At 53.2% G+C, this 23,754-nt stretch overlaps 10 protein-coding genes and 1 non-coding gene across 11 annotated transcripts; 10 read left to right on the forward strand and 1 right to left on the reverse strand.

Moving 5' to 3' along the window:
• Positions 1–346: 346 nt before the first annotated feature.
• On the forward strand, positions 347–1,868 carry EI97DRAFT_451663 (acid phosphatase-like protein; the record flags this gene model as incomplete). The annotated part of the gene is made up of 3 exons (XM_033800361.1): positions 347–419; positions 511–1,085; positions 1,137–1,868. 3 exons carry the CDS (start codon positions 347–349, stop codon positions 1,866–1,868), a joined length of 1,380 nt encoding a protein of 459 aa, XP_033652126.1.
• Positions 1,869–2,047: 179 nt separating this feature from the next.
• On the forward strand, positions 2,048–3,555 carry EI97DRAFT_103116 (HlyIII-domain-containing protein). Its single transcript, XM_033792900.1, has one exon. It carries the CDS (start codon positions 2,348–2,350, stop codon positions 3,290–3,292), a length of 945 nt encoding a protein of 314 aa, XP_033652127.1. The 5' UTR covers positions 2,048–2,347; the 3' UTR covers positions 3,293–3,555.
• Positions 3,556–3,791: 236 nt separating this feature from the next.
• Positions 3,792–3,877, forward strand: EI97DRAFT_t73. Its single transcript has one exon. It is a non-coding gene; the product is annotated as a tRNA-Trp (tRNA).
• Positions 3,878–4,898: 1,021 nt separating this feature from the next.
• On the reverse strand, positions 4,899–5,441 carry EI97DRAFT_353780 (uncharacterized protein; the record flags this gene model as incomplete). Its single annotated transcript, XM_033794874.1, has 1 exon — positions 4,899–5,441. A coding segment is annotated over one exon (543 nt), but the record flags the coding sequence as incomplete, so codon positions are not given.
• An 850-nt stretch (positions 5,442–6,291) lies between these two features.
• On the forward strand, positions 6,292–8,598 carry EI97DRAFT_103138 (uncharacterized protein). Its single transcript, XM_033792901.1, has 2 exons — positions 6,292–7,250; positions 7,325–8,598. The coding sequence occupies exons 1-2, from the start codon at positions 6,452–6,454 to the stop codon at positions 8,560–8,562; spliced, it is 2,037 nt and encodes a 678-aa protein (XP_033652129.1). The 5' UTR covers positions 6,292–6,451; the 3' UTR covers positions 8,563–8,598.
• A 393-nt stretch (positions 8,599–8,991) lies between these two features.
• EI97DRAFT_435126 (uncharacterized protein) lies at positions 8,992–10,267 on the forward strand. Its single transcript, XM_033798793.1, has 2 exons — positions 8,992–9,131; positions 9,323–10,267. Exons 1-2 carry the CDS (start codon positions 9,123–9,125, stop codon positions 9,833–9,835), a joined length of 522 nt encoding a protein of 173 aa, XP_033652130.1. The 5' UTR covers positions 8,992–9,122; the 3' UTR covers positions 9,836–10,267.
• EI97DRAFT_402208 (epsilon subunit of F1F0-ATP synthase N-terminal domain-containing protein) lies at positions 10,259–11,601 on the forward strand. Its single transcript, XM_033796482.1, has 6 exons — positions 10,259–10,530; positions 10,630–10,652; positions 10,782–10,912; positions 11,037–11,125; positions 11,184–11,273; positions 11,330–11,601. Exons 1-6 carry the CDS (start codon positions 10,396–10,398, stop codon positions 11,360–11,362), a joined length of 501 nt encoding a protein of 166 aa, XP_033652131.1. The 5' UTR covers positions 10,259–10,395; the 3' UTR covers positions 11,363–11,601.
• A 344-nt stretch (positions 11,602–11,945) lies between these two features.
• EI97DRAFT_103178 (uncharacterized protein) lies at positions 11,946–13,014 on the forward strand. The gene has a single exon (XM_033792902.1). The coding sequence runs from the start codon at positions 12,110–12,112 to the stop codon at positions 12,713–12,715; it is 606 nt and encodes a 201-aa protein (XP_033652132.1). The 5' UTR covers positions 11,946–12,109; the 3' UTR covers positions 12,716–13,014.
• A 1,251-nt stretch (positions 13,015–14,265) lies between these two features.
• EI97DRAFT_103562 (uncharacterized protein) lies at positions 14,266–14,812 on the forward strand. The gene has a single exon (XM_033792904.1). It carries the CDS (start codon positions 14,365–14,367, stop codon positions 14,689–14,691), a length of 327 nt encoding a protein of 108 aa, XP_033652133.1. The 5' UTR covers positions 14,266–14,364; the 3' UTR covers positions 14,692–14,812.
• A 1,450-nt stretch (positions 14,813–16,262) lies between these two features.
• On the forward strand, positions 16,263–19,199 carry EI97DRAFT_103424 (uncharacterized protein). The gene is made up of 2 exons (XM_033792903.1): positions 16,263–16,492; positions 16,594–19,199. The coding sequence occupies exons 1-2, from the start codon at positions 16,460–16,462 to the stop codon at positions 19,000–19,002; spliced, it is 2,442 nt and encodes an 813-aa protein (XP_033652134.1). The 5' UTR covers positions 16,263–16,459; the 3' UTR covers positions 19,003–19,199.
• Positions 19,200–21,331: 2,132 nt separating this feature from the next.
• On the forward strand, positions 21,332–22,514 carry EI97DRAFT_381414 (serine/threonine protein phosphatase-like protein; the record flags this gene model as incomplete). The annotated part of the gene is given in 4 exon segments (XM_033795799.1): positions 21,332–21,508; positions 21,587–21,992; positions 22,008–22,366; positions 22,425–22,514. 4 exon segments carry the CDS (start codon positions 21,332–21,334, stop codon positions 22,512–22,514), a joined length of 1,032 nt encoding a protein of 343 aa, XP_033652135.1.
• Positions 22,515–23,754: the final 1,240 nt, after the last annotated feature.

Genomic DNA, 23,754 nt, shown 5'->3' on the forward strand with positions numbered 1-23,754 from the left:
CGAGCGGAGCATTCACCTGACGGAGAAATATACGGGTGGCACGGGGTGACGGACAAGGTTCAAGTGATGCGAAAAGCAGATTGCCGAAGACGATTGTCATTTCAAACTGCGATAATACTGTTCCGCATGGATGAAGCCGTAGTAGAAAAGTGAAGATTTCTGGCTTTTGTTGTGGTGATGGTGCTGTACTGTTACAGTATCCATGATCTATTAAGGGGTGAGGTGAAGGTCTCGGGCCGGCCTCGGAAAGCTGCCGACTTGCCGGGTACCTGCCAAGTTTCCAACGTCTTCCAAATCTATGATATCAGATGTGCATTGTCGCTTTCCCACGTCAATCGCTGCCATCATGGTGCCTATCAGTCCTCAAGACCAAGATGCCATGATGACGTTGATGCCCCGGGTCCCTCACAAAGGGGCCCGTACGCCGTACGTTCTGGAGAACAGTGCTCCCCAACTTCTCCTCAAGCTCCCTCGTCGCAAATATGCGGATTCCACTCCCTTTCCACCTAGTGGTAGCTAATACTGTCCTTGCAGCGTATACCTTCAATCCGCTGCAACACCTTGCGGGGATCTCTCCCTACTTTGAGCACGAAGAGCCTTACCTCGATCCAAATCCCCCGCAAGGATGCAATGTCACCAGAGCTGCATACCTCATACGACACTCCGCAATCTATGCCAACGATTTCGACTACGAGGAGTATATCGAACCTTTTACCGACAAGTTAAAGAATACCACAGTCGATTGGAGCAAGGCCGGGCCGCTCTCCTTCCTATCCACATGGAAAATCCCAATTGACGATGACGATCTCGAGGAGCTGACCAGGGTCGGCGAGCTGCAATCTTTCATGCTGGGCACAGTTGTTCGCATACGATACCCCAACCTGAGGCGGCCACGGAAGATGTGGACATCCACCGCCGAGCGCGCAGTGGACAGCGCCTTGTTTTTCATGCGTGGAATCACGGATTGGAACAACAGTACTGAGCTGGTCCAAGTTCCGGAAAACAAGGCTGCCGGGGCTAATAGTTTGACGCCTTACAAAGGATGTCCAAAGTACAGCTCTTCGGCAGGGAGTAAAGAGTCTTCAGTATGGTTGTCCCAAACTGGTTTTGTTACGCGGAATTGCTGACTTGGCCAGGAATACAAAGCTCTCTATACCAAACCACTCATTGAACGCTTCCGCAATCTGGCGCCGCAGTTCAACTTCACGTCGGACGATATAGTCGGAATGCAGCAGCTATGCGGCTACGAAACTGTCATCCGAGGATCGTCACCATTCTGCTCTCCTGACCTTTTCGCGCCCAACGACTGGCTGGCTTTTGAATACACCGAAGACGTGCGGTACCACTATAACGTCGGTTATGGTAATCCGATCTCAGGCGTCCTGGGTTTTCCCTGGGTAAAAGCTACAGCGTCGACTTTACTCGCGGATGAAGCCGATGAGGATATTTACTTATCTTTCACACACCGAGAACTTCCCCCGACCGTTGTGGTAGCGCTGGGTCTTTTCAATAACTCAATGTATTCGGGGGCCGACGCGCCAAATGCAACGATGCCGCCATCGAAACAGAACCACGCTCGAGCCTGGCGGTCTTCGCGCATTATCCCATTTTTGGGCAATATCGCCATTGAGAAGATGGCATGCGACAGCTATGGATATGACGTTGGGGACTACTTCCGGGTCCTTGTCAATCGCAGTCCCCAGCAAATGCCCGACTGTGCGGATGGTCCTGGCGAGAGCTGTTCTAAGAGCAAGTTTGAAGAATTCATAAGGCAGCGTGGAGAATTGTTGGGGGGCTACACAGATCGCTGTTCGCCCGAGTACAACAACTCAACAGACGTTTTGAGTATTTATGATAACAATGCCTGATTCGTTTGCAGTGCTAAGGTTGGCTCAATGAAGCCAGTCCCCTGCTTAGATAAGAATGCATACTAATTAATCTGTACCCGAACAATTCCCTCACCGTGGGAAATCGCTCATTTTCCATCGTTTTCTTCATGCATCTCCCACCACTCAACATCGAACCGCCCCACAGTAAGCTATAACAAAAGACCCGCGGAACGCCATCGCATCCCTCTATTTTTTGGGGTCCCCGGCGCAATATGATCGGATTGCCTCATTCGGCGGCTGTTGATCCATCGTAAGCAGACCTTGATAACGACCTCACCTCCCTCCCGCGACATTTTCACTGGCGCAGCCCTATCCACGGTTCTGCCGCTCCTGCTTCGCTTTCATGTCGCTACTTCTCCCCAACATCGCGCGTATCCAACCTGACGACGCAGATGGTGTGTACTGAGTTGCTATATCCATAATATTTCGATATCTATCTGTATTGCGACGACTCCACAATGGCACCTCTGGCTCTGCTAGGCCTGATTCTAAGGAAACCACACCTTCTCTTTCGCAGAACTCCCGGAGACGAAAAAGAACAGAAGGATCACATCGACGACGGCGCAAGCCCACCCCGCCTCTGTGACTTTGAAGCCCTCCCAAAATGGTACCAAGATAATCCCTACATCCGCACAGCGTACCGCCCGGTCTCGCACAGCTATGCTGCCTGCATCCACAGCCTCACGTACATGCACAACGAAACCGTCAACATTTACACGCACCTCGGTCCCACAGTCGGTCTTGCCCTGACCCTCCCGTACCTGCAGCTCAATATCTCGCGGCTAGAGATTACCGCGCCGTGGACTGATCGGATCATGTTGGGACTGACGCCCATGGTTGCACTTATAACGTTGGGCCTATCGACCACGTACCACACGCTGATGAACCATTCTCCGCTCGTGTCTGCGAGTTGTTTACTCCTGGACTACACGGGCATCTTGTGCTTGATCCTTGCGAGTTTCGTATCGGGAATCTATGTCGGATTCTACGATTCGCCGTTCCACAGAAATCTGTACTGGGGCATGATTTTCTCTCTGCTGGGAGTAACCTGCTTCCTCGTCCTGCATCCCCGGCTCCAAGGACCCGTTTACCGCGCTCACCGCACCTCGGCCTTCATCTTCACGGCTCTGTCTGGCCTTGCACCGGTCGTTCACGGGTGCCTGTATTACGGGTTCAGTGAAGCGTTTTGGAATCGAGGGGTTATGTGGTGGTTGCTTGAGGGGCTATGGTATGGGGTAGGAGCATGGTTCTTTGTTAGTCGCTGGCCGGAGAAGGCGGTACGCAGAGGGAAGTGCGATGTCTGGGGGAGCAGTCATCAGATTTTCCATGTCTGTGTTGTGCTCGGGGCGGCGGCCCATTGTTGGGGAGTGTGGCAAGCTTGGAAGGGGGCGAGGGGTTTGTAGTTGTAGTGGAAGAGGTGAGCTAGATATCTATAGATGTCATAGAAAGGGGAATCCGGTGTACCTATATGTTAAAGCTTGATTAGCACTCGTAGCCCATTCATTCTCTTTGAGTTTCGCTGCGTTTCATGCTGCGAATTTTACACTCTTGTCGTTTGTATATTCAACAATGTATGGACTTAATATTTTCTATGGGTTGGTAGCCTAATTTCGTAACCGCATCCGCTCAGATTAATAGTCGCATGCGAGGTAGAAGAAACTCAGACGTTCATCTCTACACAACTTCCTTATTGGACACCAGCCCTAGTCCTAAACGGACCGAACCGGCATTATGCAACCAGTCTTCCAACCGCCCCGCCCCACAATCAATTTGCAACCTCATCTAACCATCTCTGCGCCCTCACTTCCTCCACCGTCGCTAATATCGCAAAAGACGTCGCATGTTGTAGAATTCTTTATACATAAAGTTTAGAAAGTTGATTAGTCAACAATGGAGAAAGAAGGACCTATGGCGCAACGGTAGCGCGTCTGATTCCAGTCTCTCTTGGGATGTCCAGAAGGTTAGCCGTTCGAATCGGCTTAGGTTCAATTCCTAGTCCCTCTTTCGTTTTGCTTTTTTTGTTGCTCTTCGGTGGTGGTAGGGAAAGTTCAAGCATGCGAATTTTGCCTTTTCTTACCTCACAAGATAGATACCTAGGTATCCAAACGTGCTGATGACTATTTGTTGCGCTGCCTCACTTGTCAACAGCAACTAACAGAAGAGCGCGTACTACATGTTATTCATATATCTGAAATATAAGTTATATAGAAAAGGATATGCACTACCAACGCTATTTGTTGCTATACTCTTCAAAAGCCGACATAAACTGAGACAAAGCGCAAGGACGACGAGTGCAGTAGGGAGACGCAAAGCCATCGTTTCATGCTGGTACACCGGGGCCTTCTGGTGGTTCTCGATGCCTATGCGGGTCATGCAGGTGGGCTCCCGAATCGGCCTCTTACATCTTCCTCAAGTCTTAAGTGGACGACCAGCATGCTCCGCTAGCCCCTCTACATCTCGCGGCCGTTCGAAATCTCAGCCCGTTGTCAATGAAGCTCAACGGGGGTTTCATGCAACTGGACGAGAATGCACGGCTTCCCTGGGGTCCGGGCTATGCTGTCTGCTTTGTTGCCTTCATCTGGTATTTCGGGTACTGTGATTTAGAGCGCCCTATGATTACCAACGTCCAGCACTTCTCTCTCGAGGTAGTACCGCAGTTCCATAAGCCGTATAAGAGGGTCGGGAAAGAAGCGTATATCTCGCAAAACTCCACAGGGTCTTTCCGATAGCTGGCCACCGTTCCCCATCACCCTACGGCACAAGTATGAGAACAGACCAGTCAAATCAAGTGCGTGTTAATGACACTGGGTGAACGGTAATCGAGCAGGGACTGGGGACTATTTGAGGGTATCCAAGTTTTGAAACGCGTCGAGAAGAAAGAATAATTGCTCTGTTAGGCTGGGTATCCCGTTCGTCAACAACTATCTTACAGCCAGCATGCATCATATTGATTCCCCATCAGCTTCGTTGGGGATACGTACACAGTATTACACCATGTGAGCAAACTGCTCAGTAAAACCTTGCACCGTTATATGTCTCCACCTTCACTGGTCCATCCTCTTCAAGTGTTGGCGCTTCCGTCGTCCCTTTCCCCTGCGCCGCGAGTTCCGGGTCCTGCTTTTCTTTCTCCGCCTCTGCCGCCCTCAACGCTCTCCTCCTCTTCTTACTTCGAAACAGAACCTCCTCATTCTCTATATCCTTGAGCACTTCTTTCCACTCCTGTTCCGCTTGCGCATTCCCCGTCCCGAGTTCCTTCTCCACGTCCACATCCTCCCCGTTTTGCACCTTCTCAATCACCTCCCTCAGGACATCCATCTTGGCCTCGGCTCTCCGCATGTAATGATTCCTTTCCCTCTTTAACCATAGGATCTGAATGGCCTGCGATCCGACCAGCAGGCTGAGGACTATGAATGGTGCAGCGGGATTGGGTTGTCGGCCTTTCGGTGCGGCGCTCGGGGCTGCGACGGGCGCGTTTCGGCGGAGCGGTTTGGGGATGAGGGAAGCCCAAAATGACGGTGTGATCACTCGTGGTATTGAGAGGTACCGGTGATGGTGATGGGCGAGCGTGAAGCAAGCGTGCGGCCGGGGCGATGGTTGGAGCAATGCCCGATAGGAGGATGGTGGCCGGAGTAGCTGCCGTAATATCGCTTGACAATCCATGGCCATCAATGAGGACGCCAATGTGTGGAGTACGGTTTGGTGATGTTGGGTGTTACTGGAGAGGTGGTTGCAATTGGAAAGCTAGAGTGCTGGAGACTTTCTGTAAATTACCAGAAACAGTTAGCCCCTAATTGGCGCCTCCTGGTCTGCCATCTCCCGAGGTCCCCGAGTCTGCCATCCCAAGCTTGCAAGTCTACAGCGAGCTGTAGGTAGCACGACGATGCGGATCCGGATTTTGCGTAGTTTACAAGATGCCGTCCGACTGGACTGATTTCACTGTTACCGGAACAATGCAGGGATCCAACAGTTGGCTTATGAGTTTTTCCAAGGCGGGTCTTGTAGATTGATCTCCCAAAGGTCGTGCGAAAGCGGATTCCATACAATATTCGATGTGATCGGTCGGTGTTCATTAGTACATTGCTGGCAAAGTACTTCGGTGTGCAGCAATAGGTAATGCGCTCTTCCCAATTTGCTCGCCGTGGCTCCTAAGCGCGACACATGGGAGCTGTTTGCTCGCAGTCTCGGCTGAGCTGCAGGCAGCCAGCCAGTGGACTCTTGTGGAACTCTGTTATTATTGGACATGTGGGAGAGAACTACAAGAGGCCGCCTTTATTTATCTCAGCCGTGTGCCCAGCTGGCTGCTGAGAGTTCCATTTCTATCCATTTCACCATCACACTGCCTGGCCTCGCTGTGGGCTTCTTTATTTCCCTCATTCCTTCGATTCGTACTGACCTGCCAACTCGCTTCTGCACTGCCGTGTGCGTGTCGGATCTTACTGCCTGGCGCATGTTGCAGCTCCAAATTCCTATTTACGATATATTGCTACGGTATCCCGTACATAGCTCCCTTCGTCGCAGCCTCGCCATTCAACGTCCTGATGTAGTCTGGCTCCTGACCCGCAATGTTCACCGTATCCACCATCAAGTCCGAGGACACGAGTCCGAAGTCTGCCGAAAACACACAAGACCCAGAGGGCTTCCTGAGGCGATGTTCGGGGTACAACAAAGGGTCCTTTACTCGGTGTAAACAACCCTTCAGTCGACGCCAAACCCAAATCTTCGAGAAGTCAGCCCTCAAATACCTTCCGACCTGCTCCAACCATACCGATCAGCAAGTCTTCGCTGGCAGATGCAAGCATATGCTGCCAGATGGTGTCCCATGCGGTCGGCTGTTCAGATGGACTCCGCCCTACCTTGAGCTCTGTTCGGACCATGCCTCATGCCCCGATATCAATATGCCCTGTTACTTTCTAAGGCTTCCGACGGAATTGAGGCTGATGGTATTTCGCTACCTCCTTCCAGACGAGCCTATCGGAAATTCACCCCCGCCCCTCCCCTTCCGCGGTGTACGATCCAATTCATATATGCCCATGTTGAATCTGTTCCTCGTAAACCGAGAAATATATAGAGACGTAAAGGGCCTGGTCTTTTCCACCGCGCCATTCGCCATTGACATTCGGAATGGACTGTATATGTGCGGCCTCCAACTACTACAGCCAACAAACCCAGACGGCTCACCGCATCTTCAAGTCGCAGACAAGCACGGAGAGTCACACAAGTTTCGATTCATCAATCGCTTTGACTTCCAGGCCGTTAAGAATTACAAATTAGACATTCTGGTCGAGAATATGCCGCCCCATATACTGAGACTCCATGGACCGGGCTGGTGGGACGAAGAAGTGGAATTGTACGATGTACGAGGTAAGCCAACCACCAACCCATTAGGGAGTGGCTGCCACCCTTCCCGCTTCTCAACTGATTCGTTTTTAATCCAGATTACGTCGCTGTGGCGGTTTCGGGAATCCTCGGCAAAGCAGAACATCTCTCGCGGCTGGAGATTCGCATATGCTTCTGTGACTTTGACTGGACTCAAGACAAGCTGCTCACAAACGCGAGGTGTGTCTTGGGGCCGCTCCAAAGGTTAAGGAACGTCCTTAAACCGACCCTCCATGGCATCTACGCCCTGTCCGGTTTCTCCACCCCCAGTTCGCGTTTCGTAGCTCAACAACACCTCCTGTCATTGCACGATTGCGCCTTCAGCAAGTCTCGGATGCTGGTAGGGCCAGGTAATAAAGCTTTTGACGAATACAAAGCTATGTTGGAAACCGCGCTCGCACAAAAGGCGAACACCTCCGTGATCGAGAAATCTCGCATCCATGCGATGTTCATTGGGCTGAAAGACTTCTATGCCCAGTTCCTGAAAATGGCCCCTTCGGAGGTGGGCCTGCCACGTCAAGGAAAAGAGAGCTTTATCCATCGTGCTCGGGTGGCTCGCGAAATGGAGGACTTGGAAACGTTTCGGTTGTTGCAGAATGAACTCGTACAGGCCTGGTTGGACTATCTGGAAAGATGGGCGAGGCAAAAGCAATCCCTAAGCCAGAGCCTCGCAAGAATGTTGGCAATGGACACATACCCCATGCCAGACAGCCGCGGCACGGTGAATGCAGCACCCTCCCCTTCTGTTCCCACGCCTGACTCCAGGAACAAACGCTCCTCCAATGGGCAAAGCCAGGGAACAGCCCCGTTCATTCCGATGCAGAGCCATCAGGTCATCCAGAGGATTCGCGCAGTGATTGCCAGTCGGAACTCACAGAGGTTGGCACAGGGGGGTTATCTAAGGGCGGGAGATAACCCAGCCGATCCGATAGACGCAGATAAAGTCGCAGCTTTCAATCGCCTTATGGATAGCGCGTCAAAGCACCTACAAGCGTATGGTTCTTCAGGCATAGAGAATCATCAGGCCAGCAGTTCGACTCAAGACGTGCCAGCGATGCAGCCAGCCTTGTCGAAACGGGGCGGTCACAATGGTATACGAGAGGCTGCGCATGACTTTACTAGTCCTGGTCCTGCTGGTGTATCTGGCGGTGCTCTTCCCTCTTCAGGGGTGCCCGTACCGTTGCTCGCGGCGCCCAATGCAACTGTGATGTATCAGGATGCATCAATGGAGGAGGCTTTGCAAGAGCACCAACTGAGCGCTCCACGCGTCGAGTCTTTATCTCGTGCGAGTTTCTGAGAACTATCAATCGAGGTTACAGACAATAAGCTCTGATATATTGGGTATTTCAAGTACTAGGCTTGAAGAAACTCAGTGGCATATTGGCTTAATATTTGAGATTGAAAACGAGTAGGCGGTACTTAAGAAATGTACGCAGCTATCTATAAATCTATATAACTACTTTGACGGTTCCATTTACCTACGTGGGGATGATCAGATTTCGATCCTTGTCGACGATTGTATTCACCCCTGCCACCACCCTCTAACCGAAGCCAGCTAGCCACACTGGTTGAAGTTAATGCTATACCGAAAATCGTTAGCGGAATCTTACACAGCCTCTTTTGGCGTTCCTGGACACAGACACAGAAGACGTCGGATAGCAAGGCATGAGCAACCTGCCACCTTGGGTCTTTGACCCGTCGACAGCCGTGAACCATTTCCCGGTGCGAGCAACATATACATGTGGTGCACAGTACCTAACCCCGCCTTTCTCAACTTGAGGCGAGCTATTTCCCCAGCAGAGGGTCGGTCCTCAGATTGTTGTAAGCTGAGCTCATAAAAGAGCACGCCGGTCAGATATGGCAGAGGTATATCAACGTTTCATGTGTCATGGTCCTTTGCATTTTGGTTCCGTTCAGTGGATCATTTCTTTGCTGTTTGCTCGACTTCTCGTACATGGCTCTCTTGTATTCCCCAGCCAGGCAAGATGCGTTTTCCTATAGCGTGGAAGTACTCGTATTAGGCTTGTCAAGAGTACAACTCCGTAACTCCATTGCAGGTCACAATTCAACCGCCTCCGCTTATCCCTCTCCAGCACAAAGACAGCGGCTTCGACGAAACCGAAGAATGCGACATTCCTTCCTCGAAACTTGCTCGAGAATCGGGGACGCCAGCCGCACTTCTACTCCATGCTCAACGCGAACCACCACCACACCATCAAGGACATGAAGCACGAAAGTCCGCTTCTCTCATTACTCTCACCGCCGGACCTGTGTCCCCGTCAGAGGTCTCCGAATCCGTCACGGACTCCGACGACTACGGAGCGCTCGATGCTGAAATCCTTGAAGACATCGATGACCCAGAGGCAAGCGTAAGTCCGGATTATGGGACGATATCAGCTCCGCTCGCAGCCGCAAAGGGACCGTTACTACCTCCCTTCATTACGGGACATGGGAGAAGATTAAGAGTAGAGCAGAGGGTGCCACCTGCAGTCGGGGCGTTTTTGCTGGTGGGGGTGTTTGTGTGGACCTGGGCCGTGGCGTGGTGGGGAGTGCGGGGTTTGGCTGGTTAAGGGTTGGGTGAGAGGGATGGGAATGAGATGGGTTGGCATATTGACAGGAGGAGAACGGAGTAATGAGGGCAGAAAGAGTTGAATGAGAATGGAGAACAATCGCTTAGTGCGTAACGAGGATAGGGAAGGAGGAAAGAGGAACAATATGACCTTGGATGAGATACGGTATGGATTCCCATTTCTTTTTCCCATTCTCGCAACCAGAGTGTAGTGTTTGGGTGCTTTTGAAGATATGGGAACTGAGTTGGTTGGGTGGCATGCGGCACCGAAGTGAAAAGTCGCCAGAGCCATCAAGGGAACATATCATATAATATGGAGTATTACTTGGGCTTTACAAACCTCAAGAGATGTAACATAGTGCAGGATGTATACGGACGATGAATCTTGTAGGCAGATGCTCATAACATCTATATAAATAGCACTAGTCCCCTCCATCGGCTCAACCTCGGATCCGCGCCAAGCCTCAGGAACTTCGGCCGGCAAGTCCAGTCCAACATCTTCAATTCGAGCCTGGAATCTACTTCAGCCATTGTCATCCTCCTCCCCCGCCCAGTTCCATCATGAGCTCCGTCCGCCTCGCTCGCGCGGCCCTCCGCACGGTACGACCGGCCGTCATTGCCCGCCCGCTCCAGCGCAGGGGCTACGCCGACGTCGCGTCCGACAAGATCAAGCTGTCGCTTGCCCTCCCGCATCAGGTGCGTTGGAAACTGTGCGCCATTGGGGTTGGGGAGATATTTGGGGATTTGTTATTTTGCAATTGGGATTTGGAAATGTGCTAACGAGACGTTGCGCAGTCTATCTACAAGTCCCAGGATGTGTACGTTTTCTACCTACCGATACCCCGTTGTCCAGGCCAAGCGACGAACACTTCAAACATTTATTATTCCTTGAACGCGAAGAGTTTCGGGCATTATTGAGGACCAGTGCTGATGGAGCAATGATGTAGCGTCCAGGTGAACCTCCCCGCGGAAACCGGCGATATGGGTGTTTTGGCAAACCACGTCCCCTCGATCGAGCAGCTGAAGCCCGGACTCGTGGAGATCATTGAGGAGAGCGGTGGCAGCAAGCAATTCTTCCGTACGTGCTATTTCGAGTTTTGGGGGAAGTGCGAATTGGGTGCCAGAAAGGGGGGGGAAGAGTGGAGCAAGATGAAGGCTGCACGGATATCGTCATGGGGATACGGATGCTAACTCGGACATAGTTTCTGGTGGATTCGCCGTTGTCCAGCCCGGCTCCCAGCTCAGCATCAACGCCGTCGAGGCATACCCTCTGGAGGACTTCAGCGCCGAGGTGGGCACCCACTGCTGCTGACTGCGTCTCTCTCCTTCTCGGTACTAACAAGTTGAAGGCCGTGCGGAACCAGATCGCCGAGGCGCAGAAGATTGCCAGCGGAAGCGGAAGCGAGCAGGACATTGCCGAGGCCAAGATTGAGCTCGAGGTGCGTTCAGTACACGGTTTTCCCTGGAATTGAGAATTACTAACCGATGTGATCAGGTTCTCGAGAGTCTCCAGGCGGCTCTCAAGTAAATGTGACAATATAGCTCTCTTCTCTTGTTAGTTAGCCTTGCGTTTGCATGATTGTGTACAATATCACGTGCGGACAGGAGGGCCCTCGCGTAGGCAAAAAGATAGAAGAAGGTGGTTTCCCGCTATGAGAAGATTTGCATTCCATTCCATTCAACTTCTCTGCCTTTTTTTTTTCCGAGCACTGCGGAATCGAGTGCATTTTTACTTCAGTAATTGATATTATGTCAAACTTTGATCTGAACGTCCTTTTTATCTGCGCTCCTTGGACCTTATTCCACAAATCTCAGCTTGTGAGCTTCAAACTCGTGAGACAGTACATGAATGCGAAAAGCCGGCCCCTTCCACACCCGCCAGCGCTCCCTCTGCACTTCCTTTACAGCAGCGGCACTACAGAGCACCAGAGAAGTACAAGGAAATAAACGTTTTGTAACAGAAAAAACAAAGCCAGGGAAAAGCAGGTTGAATCGGATCTCGGATCTTGTCTTAAAGTCTATGTACTATAGCCATAGAACGTATACTCGTCACCCTCGTCGTTATTTCTTACATGCAACGGAGGGGAGGGCAGGGCAGGGCAGGGGCTTTCTCTATTGCGAGGCAGCAAGAGAAAGAGCCGGAGGAGGAACTCAAGAAAGAGATGGGAATCTATCTGTCCGTCCGATTGGCGCGGTGGTGCGGCTGTGGGTGAGATGCTGCATGTGTGGATGCTAGCCCGCTAGATGCGACTATAGTAGATGGTAAATAAGAAGGATGGCAGAAGACTTAGACGGAGGTACGACTGCGTCTACATGCTGCATCCCATCCGCTCTTTTATCTTCTTTGCGAGGATATGTGCTCATTAGTGCAAAGCAGGGCAGAGCAGAGCAGATCAGACCAGACAGAGTAGAGGTAACCAACTCGATGCACGCGTCAGGGAGGATTCGTATACAAGCCAATATACCGGTGGAATTTGCAAGCTGCATCACCAATGTAAATGCATACTTACTCTACCTACCTATCTATACTCTTGTCATGGCAGCAGAGCAGGGTGTCACCGTAAAAGGTCCAGGATGCAAATTGCACTCTGCACTTTCTGCACTGCCCCCTCCCAGTCGTCCGATAGTTATGCTTGAAGTGCGGCCTACAATTGCAGCAGGCAGTGCATCGTCAATCCTCCTATTATCACCTGAATGGTCCTGGGATGTGATGCGCACATGTACTGCCGCCCAGAAGAACCCGCTGCGCGCCATACATTCCCCTTGCCTCTTTGATGGCTACAAAGCATGCACTCCATATGCTACGCTTAATGGGCCTAAGTTAGAGAGCATGAACAATAACCATGATGCAGAATATGCTGCAATCTGCCCAACCAGATGATATCAAAAAGGAGGGCTGACGTCTATTCTCTCCGGTCCCATTGGCTCCAACCCACCAATACAGGTTCTGCAAAAGTGCTCCGACGAATATGGCTGTGCTCTCATGTGCGCTCGAGCTGTCAACCTGCACGATGATGTCGGCTCGCATATGCCGAAAAAGCCAGCACGCCATCTCAGCGGGCATCCGGCTAGCCGGCGCCAGCGCATAGCATGCGCATACATATCTAGCATGCGCGGCGGCAGAGGCGTGGAGCTTGGCTGTGGCCGTACTTGTAGATCTTGCAATTATTAGAAATGGCAGATCACCCGGGCAGCGGGGTGGGCAATAGTGAGGCGCGCAGAGGCGGAGAAGCTGCGCGGTGTGAGGCGCCAAAGGAGGGTTAGGGAGGCAGATTTTGGCGGTCTGGCAGCCACACTAGTAGGAAGACTGTGTCTGGCGGTGTGGTAGGGGAGAGGAATACAGGTAATGCGTTACTAGAGCCGCATCAGGTGGCTTGACTGTGGGTCCCGATTGACAAGAAAGGACGCCGAGCGAGACGATATGTGCCGGTACCCTGAGAATAGACCGGAGCTATAATCGTCAGCAAGGCGGACGAAGTCATGCGAAGCGGGCGAGATAGTCGATGATGGGCACTGCGGAAAAGCTCGGGATGCTATCGTGTCCAATCCTACATACGTTAGTACTGCCTTCCAAGATTGATGTGGAGTGGGAAGGGTGATCTTTGGCGTGAAGGAATGGACACGTCTTCCGGTGGTTTTTCGAGTCGGACCCTGAATCCTGATTTCGCATGTGGATTGCTGAAGAGGAATGAAAGCAGAGGATGAGGTTGAAATAAGCTGGAGGCTGAGTCATCACGTGCTCGTCAAGCCACCTCTACGGCTGGGGTTGGGAAGTTGTATTCCTTCGGCTCGTACACAGAGGTGAGTAGTTGGGTTATACTACAGTACACAGTATGGTAAGGATGCGTCGGAAATAGATTGGGCCGATAGCGGCACCGAAAACGCTGTTGGTCTTTTGGTAAGATAAACAATGGTTTGCAGGGATGTGGCCTTTTCTCCCACGGTCGCACATCATAACATGACGGCGGGGCAAGAGGCGCTGGACTTGCTCGCGTAGTAATTGATCGAGATGGCGGTGAAGGAACCACAGCCTTGGAATGCCGGAGCAAGCCAGGTAGACAAGTTGGGGGAAATAGGCTAGCCTAGACCTGTATGAGACAGCACGGTGCGTATCTGGAGGGCAAGTGTGATCAGGCAAAAGATGCCGCAGTCGGAGGGTAAGATAGACATAGGGTCGGTTGGAGGCGGTGCCAACGTTCAGATGACAGGATGGGGATGAAGAGGACACGATGGGGACGTGGTGTTGAGGGGCACCACTCCCATCAGATCAAGCGGGGCCCCCGGTTAAGCACGGGCGTTCGCTAACGCTAAAAGTTGAAGGCGCTAAGTGCTGCCCCACCTGCTTGATAGAGAAACAGTGATATCAGGAAAACAGTGGGGGGCAGGAACGATGCATCTCGACGCCAAATCTCTCGGCACTTGCGAGACGGAGGAAAACGTCCAGACAGTAACAACGGTAGTAGTAAATCAGACCACAAATGATCTGGTAGCTGAGTCGATCGGTTGCCCTCGGCGCCTACGTGAGATGTCATGTTGCAGAGGCGTTCACCTTGTTGGGGGTTCACGGTCCGTGCAACGCTGCACCTGCATGCCAGGTGCAGTTCGGAGAGCGTCGATGCTTGCTCCGTTGGCGGCGGCAGGGCAAGAGCCGCCTTATTATTAACAGTATGTAGCCTCGTAGTACTCCGTAGTAGTAATCGTGAGAGAGGTGCGAAGGAGGTCGGAAATCAGGGTCCAGCGGCAGGTCAAGCTTTGTGCGAGGCAGGGAAGGCTAAAAGGGTCAATCTCAATCATGGTCGATCAGCTGCGCCGCCCCGCGGTAGCCGCACGCTGTCGGGCTCCAAGGATGAGGGTTGAGGAAGGACTGGTGCGGTCTTTGATTGTGGTCAGATGAGCAGCGTGGTGCAGCGTGGAGGTTTATGTTTGTAAGTAAGCAGGCCGAGGGGTATGCGGCGTGGGAATCAGATGGGTGGTGAGCGTGAGGATGAAGATGATCTGCTGTGCCCAACAGTACACAGTATATGCGTTCACGAAATACAGCGGAGAGACTTGAGATGGGTGCGCGACTTTTCCGAGACTGCAACCACTTACAGGAATCACAATCTCAGCCTCTGTCTGCCTTCAAAGAGGACTCTTTGTCTGCCATAGATGTAGTTGTCTGAAGGATACAGAGATATGAATCCAACAACAAGGTTGTCCCACACTAACACAGTAGGCCGACGGCCAGGGCGCGCTTGCAGGGAACCGCTTCGCCAAACCACGCCATCACCTCGAAAGCTTGGTGCTCGGAGGTGGTGGGCAGATGGCCTCTGTAATAGTCGACCTTTGAGCACCATTCTCTCCCCGCAGAGATCCACCCGCAAACGAGGGCAACCTGTTGTTCGCACCATCAAACAATCAGTTGTTGCTCCAGAACTGGAGATATCCAGGCGGTACGCCGTAGAGAGGCGGTATACAGACACTGGTCAGACGAGAGGCGTTGAGAGGCTGTCAAGAAGAGACTGTCTTTGACGGCAGGGGGTCTGCTGTTGCCGTGATTGGCCGGCCTCCAGGCCTCATGGCTCCTTCCTCGCACATGCTCGTGCTGCACTGCATCCCGTCTGCGGCCATAATAATATGCATCGTGCAATTTCTTCCTCCCAAGCAGCTTCGAGTACATCCCCTTCCCCTCCCAGCTCACCACTTTCATCTCCCCTTTTCCGCCTCTTCTTTGTCTCACGGTTATCCCCCTCATCACTCTTGCGCGGTTGTTGTCGCAGCCACATGGAACCGTCGCTGAGGCGACCCGAACAGCCCCTCCACCACCCCAGCGTGCCTTTCGACGAGACTATCCGACCGTCGGGTCCACTACTGCTGGCGCATTATTTCCTGGTTTCCCTTCACCACCTCGTTTTCCTTCGAGATACCCGCAGCTATTATATTCTCCTTGGACCTCCCTGCCGTCCTTTTTTTTCCCTGCAGGCGTGCTTCTTCCGCTTGCTCCGCTTCGTGCAGCCTGCCGCGCTGCGCATGCCTGTGCCTCGACTCGCAGCCGTGCTCCCCTCCTGCTCCTTGCCCCCGGTCGCTGCACCTCACCGCGTCCTGCGCTATCTCGCCCTCCATTCGTCGCCCGCCCACCTCAGTTGCGCTCCTCCCCTCTCCTCTCCTCTCCCGTCTCGCACCCTCGCTGGTGCATATTAGATATCTGCACCCTCCCCCCCTTCTCTCTTCCTCACCTAGGACTCCCACCCCCTAGGGCACGAGGAGGAACTCCCACGGTACGTCCACCAGCCCCCAACCCACTCAAGAGCCTGCCAAGACCCATCTCCAACGACAACAACCTCCTACTTGTACACCAGCCTTTCGAGTCTTGTTCGAGTCCTTTTTTCTGTACATCTCGTGGCACCGAGCTGACCAGCCAGGTTCCGTACGTGACCGTGGCCGACAGCACCACACACGCACGCCCTCCCACTCTCACTCTCGCCCTACCCGGCAGGGCACCCACCTTGCGAAGGAGCAACTGACTCCCACCGCATCGTCTTCCTTCGAACCTTGGTCTTCGTGGCCTTTTCTCGGCCTCTCCTCCACGTACAAGTTCGCTCCGCAACCCTACACCTATATGCACTTGTTTGCTATACATTGAATCATGGACACAGAGGATGGAGAGGTTTTCATAAAGGTACGCAGTTCCAGGGCAGTGCCTATGCCTGGACGAGTATCCCCCAACATAGCTCGAGGCTACGGTGACGGACAAGCCAACGGAATGCTGATACTCATCAGAGCCTCGCATACTTTGTACGAACGCATGAGAAAGCCCTCGCAAACGCCTTGCAATTGCAGCGCCAGACTCCCAAACATGGACAAGGGACCGCACCCTCGCAGTCATCGCCCACGTCTACCAATGCAACCTCGTCTTCCAGCTCCAGCGTCTGGGCCTCGGCCTTATCGCTTCCGTCCTTGAAATTCACCTCAACAACCTTGAAGCCTGCGAAACTGACCCTGACCCCGCATCACCTCTTCTACTTGCTTTCTCGTTTCGAGGAACTGGGCATCGAGGTTGGTCCTATGAATGTGCGCTTGGAGAATATTCACACGGACGCTCATCCCGCAAACTATGTGTCTTTTCTCAGCAGTGCACAGCGGAACAAGTCGAGGTCGTCGGATCGGGACTCGATGCATTCGGTTTCCAGCATCCGCAGTGTCATGTCCAGCATGTCTTCTCTCTGGTCGTCTCTCCGTCTCTCGTCCAACAGCGCGGCCAAGGCGGAGAAACAGAAGGCTGCCATTCAGGAAGATTTGAAATACCTCTTCTCCGCCTTCACCAAGATTCCGTGCTTGAGGCTGGCGCCGGACCACAGGGCCAAGCTCATTGCTGGATACGAAGAGTTTCCATTCGACAGTGCCGTGCCTCTGTTCGCCTTCAAGAACGTCACGGCCCTGGAAATCTACGATGTCGACTTCCGCCAGTTCTACGGCTGGGATCGATTGGCCGAGAACCTGCGGAGCCTCACCGTGAAACGTGCAGGGGTCGACGATCCCGCCGACCTTCTCATACATATAGTCCTGGACGACATGGACAAGCGACGAAGGCGCTCAGCCAAGGTCCCTCCGTCCCCGTCAGTGCCGTATCCTTCTGGAAGTCCGACTCCCCGGCACGCACAGTTGGCTCGTTCCCAGTCTCCGCCCACGTCGCCTGGCGCCGTGGATAAACAGTCTGGGAGTCCAAACTCCAAGGCAGGTCCGCGACGTCAGCGAAGCACGTCGCCCATACGACCGCACAGCTCGCGGCATGGCTCAGTTCAGGGATACGGGAAGAACAGTGCGCCTAACCTGAGGCGCTCGTCTGGAAGCTCATCCTCGAGTATCCGATCGGCGACACCCAGGGGTAGCTCGCCCAATCTCCTCTCGCTCGGATGGTTCCCTTCCACCAAATGGCGCTTCCTTCGACACCTCAGTCTAGCTGACAATGCGTTAACCAATATTTCAGCCACCAGTCTGGCTCCCCTGGCGAACACGCTGCAATCTCTAGATCTGTCATCGAACCTTTTCGTTGAGATCCCGGACAGCCTAGCAACGTTGTCGTGCCTTCGTGCCCTCAATCTCTCCAACTGCATGATAGCCAGCCTCCACTCCCTGACCCGCAACCCTCTACCCGCTATCACTACACTTAATCTTCGCTCTAACCGGCTTACCTCGCTTGCCGGCATCGAGCGGATACCCACGTTGGAACGCGTGGATGTTAGAGACAACAAGTTGATGGATCCTACCGAGATCGCCAGACTAACGGGTGTGCCTGACTCTCTGAGAGAAGTCTACGTGAATCGCAACCCTTTCTGCAAAGCATACCCGAATTATAGGGTCACCATCTTCAACTTGTTCCGAAAGACGCCGGGATACACCGAGGATATTATCATAGATACCGAAGGCCCGCGAAGCAGCGAACGCAAACAGCTGGTCGATCGAGCGCCTGAGCTGCCTAACCCTCCCGTGATGAAGCCTCCTCCTGAGGAAGAAGCACCCGCACCTTACGTTCCACCCAAGGTGATCATTCCCATTGACAATACAGCACCTGCTATCAACACCCCTCGAAGGATGGCTTCGCACCATCGATCAAAGAGTGGATTTGCCGGCTCACACAAGAAGAAGAAACCAGCCAAGAGGAGGGTTGTGGAGCTCTCTCAGAGGGATAGTTTCCAGAGTGACCCGGAGCCTGCGCTCCCATCTACGGAGAATCCCCTTGCAACCGTCTCACATGCAGCTGTAGCTCCTCCCACCTCCGAGCCCGCAGCTCAAGTGAGATGTGAAACAACGCCTCTTGTCGACGAGTCGAGAACCGCCATAGGCGCTAGTCACTCCAGTCAATGTGCTCCGGTCGAAGAGCCTTTCGCCGAATTGCCAGCACGGCCCACAAAGCAGGAGCGGCCGCCGATAGACAAGAGCTCGCCCCAGCCGCCAACTCACGCTGCTGGTGCTGAATTGGACGTGGGCAGCGACCTGTACAAGAAGAAGATCGAGGCCCTACGGCAAGACCTCGGGCCAAACTGGTTGAGCGCTCTGGGGGACGACGGTTGGGATAACCCTACCGTGACACCTTTCCACGAAGGGACATACACATCGCCGGGCATGACACCTGGCCTGCACCGTACACCAAGCCAAGGCATTGTGTCAGGCGGTCGAACTCTCGGTTGACACTCTTCCCACCAAAAGCTTGATTTGATCTTGCCACGCCAGTTATCCGAATGAAGGAGCGTACGGTTCCTCGTAATGCTCATTTTGCGATACCCCAAAGTTGATCTTTGTATCTTCTGTTCTCGTTTTCGTCCTTGATATTCGGTCGAACTTCCGCTCGCCGGCAGTTTTTCCGTATCAGCGTCTTCTTTTCTTCATGTGTTTCTAAGATTTTGCTTGTCGACGTGCTTCGCTTTTGTCAAAAGATTTTTTTTTTGCATGGCGTTGGGTGATTTGACATTTTGGAAGACTTTTGGGCGACGCGTTTGTGCCGCTCGCTGTACGTTTAGCATTTGAGTTGTTTTGTTTCTCTTCTCTCCTCGAGGGCGGTATTGTCGCAAAAGGATTGTTCTGCATGCATTTTCGGCATTGCATGTCCTGTCTTTTCGCTATCCGACATTGTATCATAGACGGGGTGGGGTTTGTGAAGGGCGGTTACCCTGGAAGGATCATGTTCAACGGCCTTATTGATTGCAAGGGATTCGAAGGGGATTATCGGATGGACGGGAGGTCAAGTCATCTGCAGATTGCACGGCATGGTTTCATGTCCACGAAATATGAACGACGACGCTTTCTCCCTTGCAATATGCTGAATATTTGACCTTTCCAGATGCACGTGATGAGCGCCCCAACCTCGTCCGTGGGGAATCTGTCTTTATTGTTGTCGTCTTGAAGGTCAACAAGTTGGCTCGTGGATTGCCAGGATGTCGTACCCAAGCCTGCTAGAGGGGTCAATAGTAGTTTTGCCATGGCCCCTGGACACCGGTGAGGACAAAGGGTGGAGTTCGTCTACTGTGGACATGCAGGTGGTTGGCTGGGTCCTCTGATGTCTCTCGGCGCGGACCGGCTGGTGCCTAGTACACAGGAGAGAGGGGTACAGTATTGGTCGAGGGAGGAGCATTTCAACGAATGTACTCGGGGCGAATATAATAATAGGTATGGAGCAGGTGTCCAGGAATTGCTGATGCAGATACTGCAGTGCCGTAAAACCGTTGCTCTTCTGGCCTCTGATATGTCATTGGCATTGGCATGAGCAGGCGCAGTGAAATCAAATCACGGTTTCAATATCCACTAGTCGCACAGGGCCTAGAATTCTTGCGCGTCCATTCTTTGAGGGGAGGAGGTGGGGCTCCAAGAAGGGGAATCCGGCTGGATGTGAGGCGTGGAAGGGTTCTGAGAGGGGTGATGAAATAATACTCTGGCCGAGTAACGAGTAATGATAGGAGGATGGGACCAGCAGAGGAGTGTGGCGCATGGGCGTCTGGGAAAGGGCCTGCTCGTGGTGTTCTTCTTCTGCTTGCTGACTGCCTGACCCGAGGGGGCCGGCCTGAAGAGACTTCAACTTCCCCTCGCTGCCAGGAGACGGACGTTTGTTATTACTCTCCCACCACATTGACCCGTGTACCTACGCGCTTTTCTCTGCCCAGTCTCCGCTTTGCTGTGCCTGCATCGCGTAGGTACCTCGAAGGGGTCCTGTTGCGCTACTTTTCATCGTCGGCCGTGTCGCGCCACCCCAGAGCGGTTTAGCGTCTTTCTCGTAGGGCACATTCTTTCCAAGAGGCCTGAGCGCAGCAACCTCAAACACAAACCTTGGGCCCGACGCTGCTACAACATCCGCCCTCTTCTCACCACTCTGCTCCCCCGCCAGCAACACGCCCATTCTCGCTCGCTCGTCGCTGCATCGCAGAACAGACGCCTCTCCACCAACCTCGCGCCCTCGTCCAGCTCGCCTTCTCCATCCGCCGCGCATCCAGGCGGTGAAGCACGACAATCTCCCTCGCCCACCTGCTCAACAGCTTCAGGCCTCTCCAGCGCCTCAGCCTCCCGCTGCCATCGCGCGCTCGCCTTCCTGGCCCCGTGCAGCCTCAGGTATACTGTTGTCGATCTAATCAATTAACTTTCGAGCCCCGCAGCCTCGGACACAGTCTCGTGCGTCACCCATACACGCTTGCATCTCTGAGGGGCTTCGAGCCATTCTCTGCTGTTTCCGAGCACCGCTCGCGACCTGCCCTTCACACCAGAACACCGCTACTTGCACGAGAGGTATGTCGTCGAGTTTGCTTACCAATGTTACTTTCACTGTCGCCTGCCTCTTGGCGATCTCGACCAGGAGTCACTGTGGCGTCTCTGTCACGCCGGAACTTGCTCTTGCTAACACAACTCCCTCTCTCCAGAGACTGTGAACGACAACTGCACATCAACCGCTGCTTTCCACCCTCTACCCGCGCGAGGGCCTCCACCCTTGCATCTACTAGAACCCTTACATCAAGCCAGGTAACACGCTCCAGCCATGGCCGAAAACGAGGTGGATCTCGATTCCATCATAGATAGACTGCTCGAGGTGCGAGGCAGCAGGCCGGGGAAGCAGGTTCAGCTGCTGGAGACGGAGATCCGATATCTCTGCACCAAGGCTCGCGAGATCTTCATTTCGCAGCCCATCCTACTAGAGCTGGAGGCGCCGATAAAGGTGAGCAGTCTTTGAATGCGCTCAATTCGCACATCCCTCCTTTCCTTTCCCCCATGCAGTTACTGATCCCTCGAGCAGATTTGCGGCGATATACACGGCCAATACTACGATTTGCTGCGCCTGTTCGAGTATGGCGGCTTCCCGCCCGAAGCAAACTATCTCTTCCTCGGAGACTATGTCGACCGTGGCAAGCAATCTTTGGAGACCATCTGCTTGTTGCTCGCATACAAGATCAAGTACCCCGAAAACTTTTTCATTCTGCGCGGAAACCACGAGTGCGCGTCCATCAACCGCATCTACGGCTTCTACGACGAGTGCAAGAGAAGGTACAACATCAAGCTGTGGAAGACGTTCACGGATTGCTTCAACTGCCTGCCAATTGCTGCAATCATCGACGAGAAGATCTTCACCATGCATGGAGGATTGAGCCCCGACTTGAACTCGATGGAGCAGATTCGCCGGGTTATGAGGCCGACGGATGTAAGTTGACATTTGCGAGAATGCCTTTGGCATCCGTCTAGATCCGCCGTCTCTCAAACTGATTCTAATCTATCGCAGATTCCGGATTGCGGTCTTCTCTGCGATCTTCTCTGGTCTGACCCCGATAAGGACATCACGGGCTGGAGCGAAAACGATCGAGGCGTCTCCTTCACATTCGGCCCAGATGTTGTGTCCCGGTTCCTGCAGAAGCACGACATGGACCTCATCTGCCGTGCCCATCAGGTTGTCGAGGACGGGTATGAGTTCTTCTCGAAACGACAGCTCGTTACGCTATTCAGCGCGCCGAACTATTGTGGCGAGTTTGACAACGCGGGCGCCATGATGAGTGTGGACGAGAGTCTGCTCTGCTCATTCCAGGTAAGAACCGATTGCGGGCGAAGATGCTGGTTATGAATACTAACGTCTTCGCGTTTAGATCCTGAAGCCAGCAGAAAAGAAGCAAAAGTACGTTCCCAAGTTAGGCAGGCCGATGTCCCCGCGTCTGGAGAGGGGACCTCTCAAATGAGCCGTTTCGCCATTGTCGTTTGTCAATTCCCATCCCCGACTCCCTTCAGCATGACAGAACAGTTGCCAACTTCTCTACAGCAGATTTGGGCGCCGATAGACAGCGCGATATTGTTAAGCCCTCTCAAGTCTCGACGCCGAATCAGCTTTGCGAGCCCCTTCCCCGCATTACATCGATATCGTTCCCCACTTTCCTTTCTCGGCACCCCTTACCCCCGATCGACATGTGTTACACTTTTGAACCTGCTTTTCCGATATGTCTAATCGAGCTTGACGCGAATTACGGCAGCGAACTCGGCCCTTCCTCTGTCATGGCATATCGGCGGCACCGGCGCCTGGGATCGTCTGTACTTCTGGATTCGGCTCTCCCGGCCGGCAAGAAGCTGAGATACTGTATACATGGTTAGGACACGTCTAGCATGAAGCATGTCTCGGTGCAGCGGCAAAGACGAAAAGAACAAAAACGATTCATGTCTGACACGATTGACGGTCGTTCCTTATCGCATGTGTACACGCTCGGAGCCATGGATGGGTTTCTGGGTTGTATGTCTACGTGGGGATATTGGGATTTTCCGGGGGGGAAGACGTCATGGAACGGGTAGATGTGCGGTGGGCGTGCGTTCGCCGGCTCTGTCACGGATCTCTTTCCTCGAATCTGGTCCGGTGCAGGCGTGTTTCAGTTCACACACACACACACTGGGAGGCATGCTTAATGGTACATTTGTCCCTTGTCCCTCTGCCCTTGTTTTGTGCCTTTTTTTCCGAGGATCTTCTGTCCCTTGCGTCAAGGGGTCCGCTGTTTTCCTTTGACCTTTTTTCCTTTTTTGTTATCTGTTTTGTCCTTTTTCGGGGCGTGGCTGTAGCTGTCTGTCGGTTTTGTTGGCTGGCGGAGGGCGTGCGGGGGGAGGGAGAGGAGGGAGGAGTAAGTCCCGCGGGTGCGAGGGCGAGGGCGATTAAGAGGGAGAGGGGGGTGTGGGGTGTTATGTACGCTTATGTGGAACTCAGAGTTTAGCAGATGTGTGCGTTTGTGATTGATTAGTGATTAGTGATTAGTGCTTGTCGTGTGGTGTGGTGTGGTGTCGTGGTGTCGTGATGGTGTCGTGATGGTAAGGCTGTGGGGTGGCTAAACAAAACACTAGGTAGGGTCTTGATAGAGAAAGGGAGGGCTGTTATATATACAAGTATAGTAGGTCTTCCCTATCCCTATCTGCTGTTCGACGACGAAATAGGCCTAATGGTTT

This window comes from Westerdykella ornata, assembly GCF_010094085.1.
Source record: "Westerdykella ornata strain CBS 379.55 unplaced genomic scaffold EI97scaffold_19, whole genome shotgun sequence".
Lineage (NCBI taxonomy): Eukaryota > Fungi > Ascomycota > Dothideomycetes > Pleosporales > Sporormiaceae > Westerdykella > Westerdykella ornata.

Bases quoted from the DNA above. Each gene is read 5' to 3' on its own strand.
- EI97DRAFT_402208 (XM_033796482.1), top strand. From the start codon at position 10,396: ATGAGCTCCGTCCGCCTCGCTCGCGCGGCCCTCCGCACGGTACGACCG. The intron at 11,126-11,183 runs GTGGGCACCCAC...AACAAGTTGAAG, and splicing joins TGGAGGACTTCAGCGCCGAG to GCCGTGCGGAACCAGATCGC. The intron at 11,274-11,329 runs GTGCGTTCAGTA...CGATGTGATCAG, and splicing joins AGGCCAAGATTGAGCTCGAG to GTTCTCGAGAGTCTCCAGGC.
- EI97DRAFT_103138 (XM_033792901.1), top strand. From the start codon at position 6,452: ATGTTCACCGTATCCACCATCAAGTCCGAGGACACGAGTCCGAAGTCT. The intron at 7,251-7,324 runs GTAAGCCAACCA...TTTTTAATCCAG, and splicing joins GGAATTGTACGATGTACGAG to ATTACGTCGCTGTGGCGGTT.
- EI97DRAFT_103424 (XM_033792903.1), top strand. From the start codon at position 16,460: ATGGACACAGAGGATGGAGAGGTTTTCATAAAG. The intron at 16,493-16,593 runs GTACGCAGTTCC...GATACTCATCAG, and splicing joins ATGGAGAGGTTTTCATAAAG to AGCCTCGCATACTTTGTACG.
- EI97DRAFT_103116 (XM_033792900.1), top strand. From the start codon at position 2,348: ATGGCACCTCTGGCTCTGCTAGGCCTGATTCTAAGGAAACCACACCTT.
- EI97DRAFT_103562 (XM_033792904.1), top strand. From the start codon at position 14,365: ATGTTGCAGAGGCGTTCACCTTGTTGGGGGTTCACGGTCCGTGCAACG.
- EI97DRAFT_103178 (XM_033792902.1), top strand. From the start codon at position 12,110: ATGGCAGAAGACTTAGACGGAGGTACGACTGCGTCTACATGCTGCATC.